Below are 11,918 nucleotides of genomic sequence, written 5' to 3' on the forward strand. Positions count from 1 at the left end.
TATGATGAAATTTCTTTTGAAAGAATACACTGTACTTGTAAAATGGCTGCTTAAAATTGTATAAACCACCCAAATTAAAATCCAAGATTACATGCAAGATCTTAAAAGAATAAAATTACAATGCAGTAAAATCACAGTGATGCATTCATCTGCATTTTGGCTACCATTCCACTAAATCATAAAGTAGCACCTATGTACAGTACTTATTTTGACTCTTCCAGCAAAGGGTTTCGTAACTAGATGACCACATGAACCACAGAACTTCAAGGATGGCTGAAATCTCTTCTGACAAGTGATACAGATAAACTTCTATGTATCTGGAGACTTAAAAATGACTTAATAAGCCTCTTGTCCTATCTAAAAGCATATACGTAATTCCCTCACAGCAGAGTATTTTAATGGTTCCCATAAATCATAGATGGTTGTAAAGACAATTATCATTTTAATGAAGCTTTTTTTACGCTTGTAATGTACCTGAATTTTCAAGTCACTGTTATCCTAAAACAGAAAACTGAACAACTATGCCACAACCCTCATCATCTTAGAGATCATATATCTAATCATCACATGGCACTATATATAAGAACTTACAACCAACATAAAAAAAAATTATTTCAGTACACTCAACGCTACAAGAAGAGTAGTTTTCATGTTAGAAGCTACTTAAAACACAGCATTCTTCCTCACTACTTTTACCTGCAACAAAGAATGTCTTCTCTAGTGTTCAACTGTAAACCTAATGCATTGTTGAAGATATTTAAGTTACAAAATCAGGAACTTGCTAGGCGTGTTGAAATCTAGTAAACATAACAGCCATTACAAAACTGAACTGTGATTTCACTTCGATAGAAAGAAAATAACAAGTGAATTGACTGGGAAATTTGATAAAAATGTCTCTTTGAACATGAGGAACTTTTGACCCTCCCACTGAAGAACAGGAGGTCCACATAATGAATAAAAACCAAATCAAACCTTTTCCGTACACACCAAGCATACTGCCTGTACTGTGCTGTACATTCTCCTGTGGTTTTAAGATAATGAAAAAGGGCAACCTACCTCTTCCAGTTCCATGTTGTGCTGCATGTAGTCCGAGTTCTTCTCCTCAAGGATTCTGACCTGCCGTTTCAGGTCACTCAGTTCCTCCAATTTCTTTTTGTAAGTTTCCATCGTGCCCTCGTAAACTACTGCCCGCTCGCTCATCTCACGGAGAGCGTCCACCTGGAGTAAAATGAATGTCATCCACATAATTCTAATTAAATGAAATATAGTACGGTCTACTGTACTGAGAGAGAGAGAGAGAGAGAGAGAGAGAGAGAGAGAGAGAGAGAGAGAGAGAGAGAGAGAGAGAGAGAGAGAGAGAATCTTTATTTCATTATTTATAACAAGCAATTATGAATGACAAATGGAATCATTGCTTCACAGTCTTAATGTTTGAGAGAGAGAGAGAGAGAGAGAGAGAGAGAGAGAGAGAGAGAGAGAGAGAGAGAGAGAGAGAGAGAGAGAGAGAGAGAGATCTTGGTCACATTATCTATAACAAACAATTATGAAGGACAAATGGAATAATTACCTTACAGTCTTAATGTTTTTGAGAGAGAGAGAGAGAGAGAGAGAGAAGCGCAACATCTTTCACATTATATAAAATAAATAATTATGAGAAAAGGCACTTCTTAATAGGTTTACCACATAGGAAAGTCACTAATCTGCAAATGGAATCATTACTTCAACGGATGGTGGCAGAGAGAGAGAGAGAGAGAGAGAGAGAGAGAGAGAGAGAGAGAGAGAGAGAGAGAGAGAGAGAGCTTACCTCATCCTTGAGAGAGCGCGCTTCATCAGCCAACTGCTGCAGTTCCTCATTGCGAGCCTGTACCTCCTGATTCTCCCTCTCAAGCACCTCGAACTTTGTGCGATACTCATCTCGTGCTGTCAAGAATGACAAACCATTTCAGTGGATTTTGCCTCTTACTCCAATCTATTCACTACGTCACAATAAAAACTACAGAAGCTGGATGTAAGATATTTTCACTCTATTGTTCTATAAGCTGAAAATACACAGGAAGAGTTATTTTCTTGAGAGCAAATACAAATTGCATAATGTTCATGAGGCATGTGTCAGGATATGTAGACAGGAGAGTGACAAGTTAGGTGTAAAATTAGGTCTACAAGAAGACTGTTTTCTGTCTCCATGGCGATTTAATATCTAAGTACCAAGTAATGCTAAGAGTCAAATTAAGAACCCATTGGGAATGTAAGTGTTATGTTGGGGGTAGAGAAAATAGGGCATGAATTGAGTGTGGAGTGGCAGATATCTGCAGATAAAATAATGGTGAGTGGAGCTATTGAAGAGAAAACCAGACTAGTGAAAGCCTGAAAACATTGGTAAGATGAAAATTTTGAGTTAGAGTTACCAAGAAACCAAAGCTGGAATGAATGAATGAAGTGATTGGTGAACCATCCTACCTGTATGGATGTGAAGTTTGGATGCTAAATGTAGATGAAAAATAAACAGTACAAGTGTTTGCTTAGCATAACTATAAGCACTTGCGATATATGAAAAACTTAAAGGGTGAGAAATGTGGTGTTGTAAAGCAATAAAAGGGTTAACACAGGTGACAAGATGGATTGTAATGCTCAAAGATGGTTTAGTCATGTGGAGAAAATGGATGACCATAAGCTGGTGAAATATATATAATTTGAAGGCAATGAAGTGAAGGAAGGGGGAAAGAGCTTAAAAATGCTGGCGAGTGGAATGGAAGAGGTAATGACATGAGTGGTCTTCATATCTTGGAATCTAGAGATTGTTACTAATGCTGCTCTAGTTTCCTGCAAGTGGAGTTCACCTCAGATTTGGCAGTTATAAGTATGGATGTGGCATACATATATACACAATTATATATGTGTTTTGCACTGCATTATCACACAATCACAATTAATAATCATTACCAACAAACAGTGACTCTAACCAGGCAAACTATGGCCAAAATCACCACCCACTTGGTATGAAATCTGAACACTTGCATTTCCTTTGAATCAAGCCAAGCCAGCAACTTACATGTTTCGAGCTTATAGAGCTCATCCTGAAGGCTGTCGATCTGTTTCTTGAGATCCTTGTATCGTAGCGTGGACGTACCGCCCAGATCACCACCAGTTTCCAAGGCATCCAGGCGGTTCAAAAGCTTTTCGTTTTCGGTGGAGAGCGCTGTCTTCTCCTCTGCTATCACAGAGATCTGCGGAACACAGTAAACTGTAACATGAGCGTCAATGTACAGATGAGTTTACCCTCGCCTTATTCGTTTGCCATTTGTCTACCTTTAACCTGACGCTGCTTTACTTTCTTTGTTTAGGTTTCGATCCTATTTTGGGAACGTTCCATTCAAATTAGGTATCGTTTCTATTCTGGGAACATTCCATTCAAAGTAAATTGCTTATATTATGGGGACTTTCCGTTCGAATAAGGGGTCATTTCTATTCTTGGACTGTCCCATTCGAGTTAGGGGTCGTTGCTATTCTGGGAATGTTCCATTCAAAATAAGTATTGCTTATATTATGGGAATGTTCCATTCGAATAAGGAGTCACTTCTTTCCTGGGGAAGTTCCATTCAAATGAGGTATCGTTTCTATTCTGGGAACATTCCATTAAAAATAGGTGTTGCTGATATTATGGGAACGTTCCATTTGAAAAAGGGGTCATTTCTATTCTTGGACTGTTCCATGCGAATTAGGGGTCGTTGCTACTCTGGGAATGTTCCATTCGAATCAGGTATTGTTTCTATTCTGGGAACGTTTAATTTCAATAAGAAAAATGCAAACAATGTCTGCAGAGGGTTAACAGACAAACTTGTGTCCTGGGAGTGTCAGATTTCACTCAACCCAGGCAATGGCCAGGCAGTACCAAATGAACGAAATAGAAGTATTTTTATTTTAACTTACAAAAGGAGCACTATTCTACAAATCCAATACTATCTAGACTTCTTATCATTCAAAATAGTTTCCGAATAAAATACAACTTATACAGGTATAAGGAATTATAGAGAATATGTTTTACATTTGGTCCAAGTTCAGACAAAAACCCTGTACCTGACACAGCAAAATGGTAAAAAAAAAAACTCATTACATTTTCATGTGATTGAAAAAATTCTCTAGTTATATTCAGTGGAGTCCTTCCTTTCTTACTTTGTTGCAAAAAGTGTAAAATTCAATTAAAATTAAACTCACAGAAATTTCAACATAAAAAGTTTCTATGAACTTTTTCCAAAACTCCTGTTGATTTATTTTCCTTTCTTAGGCTTTTGCTCCAAACAACGAAATTAAACATTGGTTTTTAGACAAATAAAAACCAATATGTGACAATCTATGTCCATCAAAGGTCAAAGATTCAAATTCAAGAATAAATCTGAAATTAAAATTCTCAAACTAAGAGGCAATTAAGACTGACAAAAATTTGTGACCTTGACCTTTGACAGATGTCAAACATGGTAAACTTAATCCAAATGAAATCAGCAATATAATTTAACACTATGAAATAAATTTGTAGGCAGCTAAGGAAAACTGAAACCTTCACCTTGACCAATTTTTCCCTACAATTTAATGATCTGGAAAAGGTCCTCTAATTAATATATATCGAGCTTCATATATCCGTTCACCTGTTCTTCAGAAACCATAAAACATAATAACCCCAGGTGACAACAGAGAACACAGCCTCAGTCCTGCTTTTGATTTCAATGCAAGTCAAAGAAGTGCGGCATAGGGGTAGCAACTTCACCCCTGAGAACTTTCAGAGAACTGACTCTATATATATATATATATATATATATATATATATATATATATATATATATATATATATATATATATATATATATATATATATAAATTTCTGATCCACATCAGGATCAAACCCAGGTCTTTCAAATAAAAGACCAGACCACTGCCAACCAAGCCACACACGTCATGAAAGAAGTTGGAACCTGAGTACCACTGTACCTAAGGCTTTACCTGGGTAATGTAACTGCTTGCATACCAGCGTGTTTTCCCCAACTTCCCGTCTCAGCAGTGACCCAATTGACAGCATTCATCCGAATGATCCTTTCTGAGTGAATATTGATAGAAATAATCGACACACAATCACACGTGGAACAGAAATAAATTTCTGACTCACATCGGGATCGAACCCAGGTCTTCCACACGAAAGACCAGACCGTCTGATGCGAGTCAGAAATCTATTTCTGTTCCACACGTGATTGTGAGTTGATTAATTCTACATATATATATATATATATATATGTGTGTGTGTGTGTGTGTGTGTGTGTGTGATTTTCTCCTCACCTGCTGTTCGAGCTCGTGGCACCTCTGGACAGCTTCGTCCCTGGACTGCGTGGCCGTTTCCAGCTGCTCGAGGACGGTCTTCAGCTGCGGGTGAAAGGAGGCGGGGCCTAGCTCGAGACGCCCCTCGGTGTCGGGCCCCAGGATGCCCGGGGAGCTCTCCCTCAGCATCAACTCCTGGATGGCTTCCATGATCACCTTCTGCACCGTCTCCTCCATGTTCATGATGGCTTCGATGTATTCTGAGGGGTGGAAGGAGTCTTGTAGTGGGTTGGAATGCCTAGGCTCACTCGCTCAGAGACAGAGAGAGAGAGCGGGGGTATCAGCATATGGATTTAGAGAACCTGGTCTACAAAAGAAAGAGAGAGAGAGAGAGAGAGAGAGAGAGAGAGAGAGAGAGAGAGAGAGAGAGAGAGAGAGAGAGAGAGAGAGAGAGAGAGAGAGAGCTGGGGGTTATTAGCATATGGATTTACAGGACCTGGTCTACAAAAGAGAGAGAGAGAGAGAGAGAGAGAGAGAGAGAGAGAGAGAGAGAGAGAGAGAGAGAGAGAGAGAGAGAGAGAGAGAATCTCCAGGTGTAAGTATAAAATCACATGAACTATAGATATACCTACGCGACCTTCATACTCGTCCCAAAATGAAGAAATGGAATACTTCAGTATCTCAGTGTCTTTATTTCAGTTCAAAAAGTAAACAAAATCTAATATTCCAAAGGCCCTTTTATTTCTAAAGTCAGTAACGTCTAAAATTGACTTCAATTTCAAAGCCTATCAGTATTCTCAGTGATGCTCCTTCGTGTAGGTAACACGGAAAGAATTTCAAACCACGTCCCCCCTATTCCCATCGTCTGTTTCTCAGGCATGAAAGGTCTGAAGAGCTGTCAAGACACGTCTACTCTCTCTCTCTCTTTCTCTCTCTCTCTCTCTCTCTCTCTCTCTCTTTTTATATATACAGTATATATGTATATATATATATATATATGTGCGTTTATATACAGTTCATTTATAAATATAAAAGAGAGAGAGAGAGAGAGAGAGAGAGAGAGAGAGAGAGAGAGAGAGAGAGAGAGAGAGAGAGAGAGAGAGAGAGAGAGAGAGAGAGACAAGTATACATTAATTTAACCAGACCACTGAGCTATATATATATATATATATATATATATATATATATATATATATATATATATATATATATATATATGTATATATATATATATATATATATATATATATATATATATATATATATATATATATATAGAGAGAGAGAGAGAGAGAGAGAGAGAGAGAGAGAGAGAGAGAGAGAGAGAGAGAGAGAGAGAGAGAGAGAGAGAGTCAAGTATACCTTAATTTAACCAGACCACTGAGCTGATTAACAGCTCTCCTAGGGCTAGCCAGAAGGATCAGACTAATTTTACGTGGCTAAGAACCGATTGGTTACCTAGCGACGGAACCTACAGCTTATTGTGGAATCCGAACAACATTATACCGAGAAATGAATTTCTATCACCAGAAATAAATTCCTCTAATTCTCGATTGGCCGGGCGGAGATTCGTACTCGGGCCCTGCAGAGTGCTAGCCGAGAACGGTACCGACCAGTCCAACTAGGGACAGAGAGAGAGAGAGAGAGAGAGAGAGAGAGAGAGAGAGAGAGAGATATATATATATATATATATATATATATATATATATATATATATATATATATAAAGAACTGTCAATTCACACCTAACATAAGAATGCACCAAATATTAGTGACGTGCTTCTCATACAAAGCATGGCCGATTTTCTAAATTCATTCTACTCACGTTGAAAGTAATGCAGCTAACTCCATTTTAGGACAAAGACACCACCAGCACATTCTTTGCATGACAATAACTCGAGAACTGACGTCATCGCTGACGCTTCTTTGTCAATAGTCAAAATTATTAGTCATCAAGAACGACAGATATCTCGATGAAAAAATTTATTGTAACAATAAATTCTTCTGTTTTAGTCCTATTAAGCATTCAGTATCTCAATGGTTGAAAGTAATTAGTGCCCTGTGATTTCGGGGTAAAAATGATCTTTTAACCTTATTCTGATAACATCTCAAAATATATACTAAACTAACAATTCTGGAGAGCATTGTGGAAAAAAATTAAAAAATATAAATTTTGCTACTTATATTCATATCTCTTTTGGATCTCTCTCCCCTATATAAGTCACGATTTTCCCACGTCGGAATAAAAAAAAATCTGTACAACCCTCTGAGAAGTTGCAATAGTAGTAGTATTTGGATTCTGAAGTCTTTAAAACGGCTCTTCCGCTCATAGGAAAGCTCCTTAAAAAAAGATAAAATATCGGTACACCCCTCCGTGAGTCTTAGTAGTAGTAGTATTAGTACAAGGGATTTATCTTTGCAACGGCTCCCATGCTCCGATTCAACATTTCATGTAGTAGAAGTAGTAGTAGATGGGATTTAGTGTCTTTAAAACGGCTCCCTCGCTCGTAGGGTTACTCACGCTGTTTGCTCTCGCAATTAACGGCGCATCCAAGGATGAGCTGCAGCATCCGACCCAGTTCCTCCTGGTCGTCATGTTCGCCTGCAAAAGAAAGGAAGAAGAGGACGTTAGAATAAAGAAGAACACTATGGGGAAAATGTCAATAAAAACAGATGCTAGAGATGAGATAAAGGTGAAGGATTCATGAAAACTAAATGACTATATTTAGATGGTCGATGCTTAAAGATGCTAAAAAAAAAAGATTAGCGAAATATTACGTGAAAGAATAAGGAACACCTGAAATTATACGAATAAATAAAACTGGCAAAATTATCAAGACGGACAAATGACGGAAAGATAAACACCTGGGAAAATACATCAAATAATAACAGAAATCGAGCAAACAGAAAAAGGTAAAATAATGGAAAATCATGACTGCATTAGAAACGATTAACGAAGAAAGAAAACAGATTTACGATGAATATTTCCTATTTGAATATTTTCTATATTCAAATATTACGAGACTTTTCAGAGAGAGAGAGAGAGAGAGAGAGAGAGAGAGAGAGAGAGAGAGAGAGAGAGAGAGAGAGAGAGAGAGAGAGAGAGAGACTACGTATCCCTACGATCTATCAACAGCAATTCAGTTATACAATGCTCTTGGTAATCACACATAACATACGTAACAAGAACTTACGTAATTCACAGAAGTACAAAGGTCTATACACATACATATACTATATGGAGTCAGATTTTCATTTAGATTTAAACGAATAATGGGGGAATATCACGTAAGCTGAAACAACGTACAACAGATTCATCCAAAACAAAACTCATGAGTAAAAAAAAAAAAAATAATATATATATATATATAGCTAGTGAGTCCTGTTAACAAGATCATTCTAAACGCTGCGTGTGTGTGTGTAGGTGTTTGTGTGCGCGTGTGTGTGGTAATGGGGGAGGGGTGTTTTAGGAAAAGGAGAGGGGGGAGGATTATTAGGCACTGGCGGACGCCCGAGGTCTCCCAAAATTCTTGTTCCCTAGTGGTTACATACCCCCATGGGCACCCTCTCACAGTCTGCTGAGTGTGACTGGTTTTGTATTTTTGGACTAGCCAAGCTTTCAGTAAAAGCTGAGCCTGACTGAGATCTTTCCCAAGCCAATTATGTGTCCAGCGACGAGCAACACTGAATGCTAACAGAGACTGAAGAGTGCTCCTGTGACTGAAATCTTTCCTGAACATCTATTCTTTAATGGCGATCAGCTTGGAAGAGTTGGGAAGTCTAGCTCCGTCCGTCTGTACAGTAGCTGCATCTTAAGGAACAAAAGACGGAAAACCTCTCTCTCTCTCTCTCTCTCTCTCTCTCTCTCTCTCTCTCTCTCTCTCTACCTTTCTGAAACACAGAAGCACCCGGGAACTGACGGTGAATGCATTTCAGAAAATGTTAATGAGATTTTATTCTCTCTCTCTCTCTCTCTCTCTAGTATACCTATCTGAAACACCTTTCTGAAATTTCAGAAAATGTTAATGAGATTTTATTTTCTCTTTCTCTCTCTTATACCTTTCTGAAACCTTTCTGAAACACAGAAGCCCCCTAACTGACGGTAATCTTTTCAAAAATGTTAATGAGATTTACCTCTCTCTCTCTCTCTCTCTCTCTCTCTCTCTCTCTCTCTCTCTCTCTCTCTCTCTCTAGTATAGTATACCTTTCTGAAAGGGTCTGACTCTTTTCAACAAGCATACCTTTCTGAAAGGGTCTTACTCCTTACTCTTTTCAACACAAGCTCACATGTACCTCCCAAAGGATCTCTGATACTTTCTCTCTCTCTCTCTCTCTCTCTCTCTCTCTCTCTCTCTCTCTCTCTCTCTCTCTCTCTCTGGCCACACAAGCCCGAGTGAAGTCCAGTACTACCAGTTGACCTTGAGCTTCTCCTTATACAGCTGACCACACATGCACCTGCTTCGGCAGTGGGTCTCAAGTGACGACCGACAACAAAAAAAGCCTTTAAATAAAAAAAAAATAAATAAATAAAGACGATGCTTTTCCCTTTGCCTTGTGCAAAAGAACGAAGGCAGGCAACTGCGTCGGCCGCCTGGCAAGCAGATGGCTCTGATTTATGCTGGCTTTTGTTGGGAGAGTGTAATGCAGGCTTGGTTCGTCTATGGGCGTCTCTGAGGTGTGGGAATATTGGAGTGGAATGTACAAATGTACCTGATTCTCTCTCAGCACTCGGATCCTTTGATACGAGCAAGCAAATATCGCACATCTATTCTGAGAGAGAGAGAGAGAGAGAGAGAGAGAGAGAGAGAGAGAGAGAGAGAGAGAGAGAGAGTAAAATCTCGCAGACTAGACTGCTGAGCCTTTCCAAGAATTAACATTTTCTGAAACGCATTCACTGTCAGATCCCGGGTGCTTCTGCGCTAATAGAGAGAGAGAGAGAGAGAGAGAGAGAGAGAGAGAGAGAGAGAGAGAGAGAGAGAGAGAGAGAGAGAGAGAGTAAAATCTCGCAGACTAGACTGCTGAGCCTTTCCAAGAATTAACATTTGTTGAAACGCATTATTCACTGCCAGATTCCAGTTTGCTTCTGCGCTAATAGAGAGAGAGAGAGAGAGAGAGAGAGAGAGAGAGAGAGAGAGAGAGAGAGAGAGAGAGAGCGTATAATTAATACCCTTGGCCCAGTCTCTTGTTCTATGTTCCCACAATTCTCCTTGACCATAGACTGCAAGAATTTTCTTTAGCAAATATGAGAGGAGACATTTCGCAAACGGGAAACAGCAAACAGAATAGTGAGGTCATTTGAACCAGGAGGTTTAATGTAAATACCTTTAATTAACTTCTCAGGTAAGGGTAAGCCCTTATGACTAAGGTAACTGCCCCCTTTTTTTATAATGCACAACTATTTATTTGCGCTCTTAACTTACAAAGTTAAATGATGTTTGCATTAACTGAATTTATATATATATTATATATTATATATATATATTTTATATATATATATATATATATATATATATATATATACACACACACATATATATATATATATATATATAGAGAGAGAGAGAGAGAGAGAGAGAGAGAGAGAGAGAGAGAGAGAGAGAGAGAGAGAGAGAGAGAGTCTGGCTGACGGATTTAATCCCGTCTCTGATTTCCTTATTACCAAAAAACATCGAATTATGAGGCCTAAAGAAACGTATCGATGTCGTTTATATCCTGGATGGGTTACCAATTCTTCCGTTTCTGTCATGTGAGTCTCGCGAGGTAAACTGGTTCTAAGCTGTCAACTGACAGACCATAACAAATTCCAAAGGACAAGCAAAAGAAAAATCAGTTTTGCTTGCAAACAAAAACAGCAGAAAAATCAGTTTTGCTTGCAAACAAAAGCAGCAGAAAACTTAGTTTTGCTTGCAAACAAAAACAGCAGAAAAATCAGTTTTGCTTGCAAACAAAAGCAGAAGAAAACTCAGTTTTGCTTGCAAACAAAAGCAGCAGAAAATTCAGTTTTGCTTGCAAACAAAAACAGCAGAAAACTCAGTTTTGCTTGCAAACAAAAGCAGAAGAAAACTCAGTTTTGCTTGCAAACAAAAGCAGCAGAAAATTCAGTTTTGCTTGCAAACAAAAACAGCAGAAAACTCAGTTTTGCTTGCAAAAAAACAGCGGAAAATTCAGTTTTGCTTCCAAACAAAAGCAGCAGAAAAATCAGTTTTGCTTGCAAACAAAAGCAGCAGAAAAATCAGTTTTGCTTGCAAACAAAAGCAGAAGAAAACTCAGTTTTGCTTGCAAACAAAAGCAGCAGAAAATTCAGTTTTGCTTCCAAACAAAAACAGCAGAAAACTCAGTTTTGCTTGCAAACAAAAGCAGAAGAAAACTCAGTTTTGCTTGCAAACAAAACAGCGGAAAATTCAGTTTTGCTTCCAAACAAAAGCAGCAGAAAAATCAGTTTTGCTTGCAAACAAAAGCAGCAGAAAAATCAGTTTTGCTTGCAAACAAAAGCAGAAGAAAACTCAGTTTTGCTTGCAAACAAAAGCAGCAGAAAATTCAGTTTTGCTTGCAAACAAAAACAGCAGAAAACTCAGTTTTGCTTGCAAACAAAAGCAGCAGAAAAATCAGTTTTGCTT

General features: G+C 38.3%; 1 protein-coding gene across 2 annotated transcripts in view; it reads right to left on the bottom strand.

The window, feature by feature from the left end:
• hook (hook microtubule tethering protein) overlaps positions 1-11,918 on the bottom strand; it is a 243,394-nt gene that overhangs the window by 29,670 nt on the left and 201,806 nt on the right. For both annotated transcript variants that reach the window (XM_067110806.1, XM_067110807.1), the window contains exons 5-9: positions 7,823-7,903; positions 5,323-5,561; positions 3,050-3,224; positions 1,805-1,920; positions 1,057-1,218 (exon numbers count right to left, since the gene is read on the bottom strand). In XM_067110806.1, coding sequence (XP_066966907.1) covers positions 1,057-1,218; positions 1,805-1,920; positions 3,050-3,224; positions 5,323-5,561; positions 7,823-7,903 — 773 coding nt within the window. The remainder of the gene's footprint in view (positions 1-1,056; positions 1,219-1,804; positions 1,921-3,049; positions 3,225-5,322; positions 5,562-7,822; positions 7,904-11,918) is intronic.

Source organism: Macrobrachium rosenbergii, chromosome 10 (genome assembly GCF_040412425.1).
Source record: "Macrobrachium rosenbergii isolate ZJJX-2024 chromosome 10, ASM4041242v1, whole genome shotgun sequence".
Lineage (NCBI taxonomy): Eukaryota > Metazoa > Arthropoda > Malacostraca > Decapoda > Palaemonidae > Macrobrachium > Macrobrachium rosenbergii.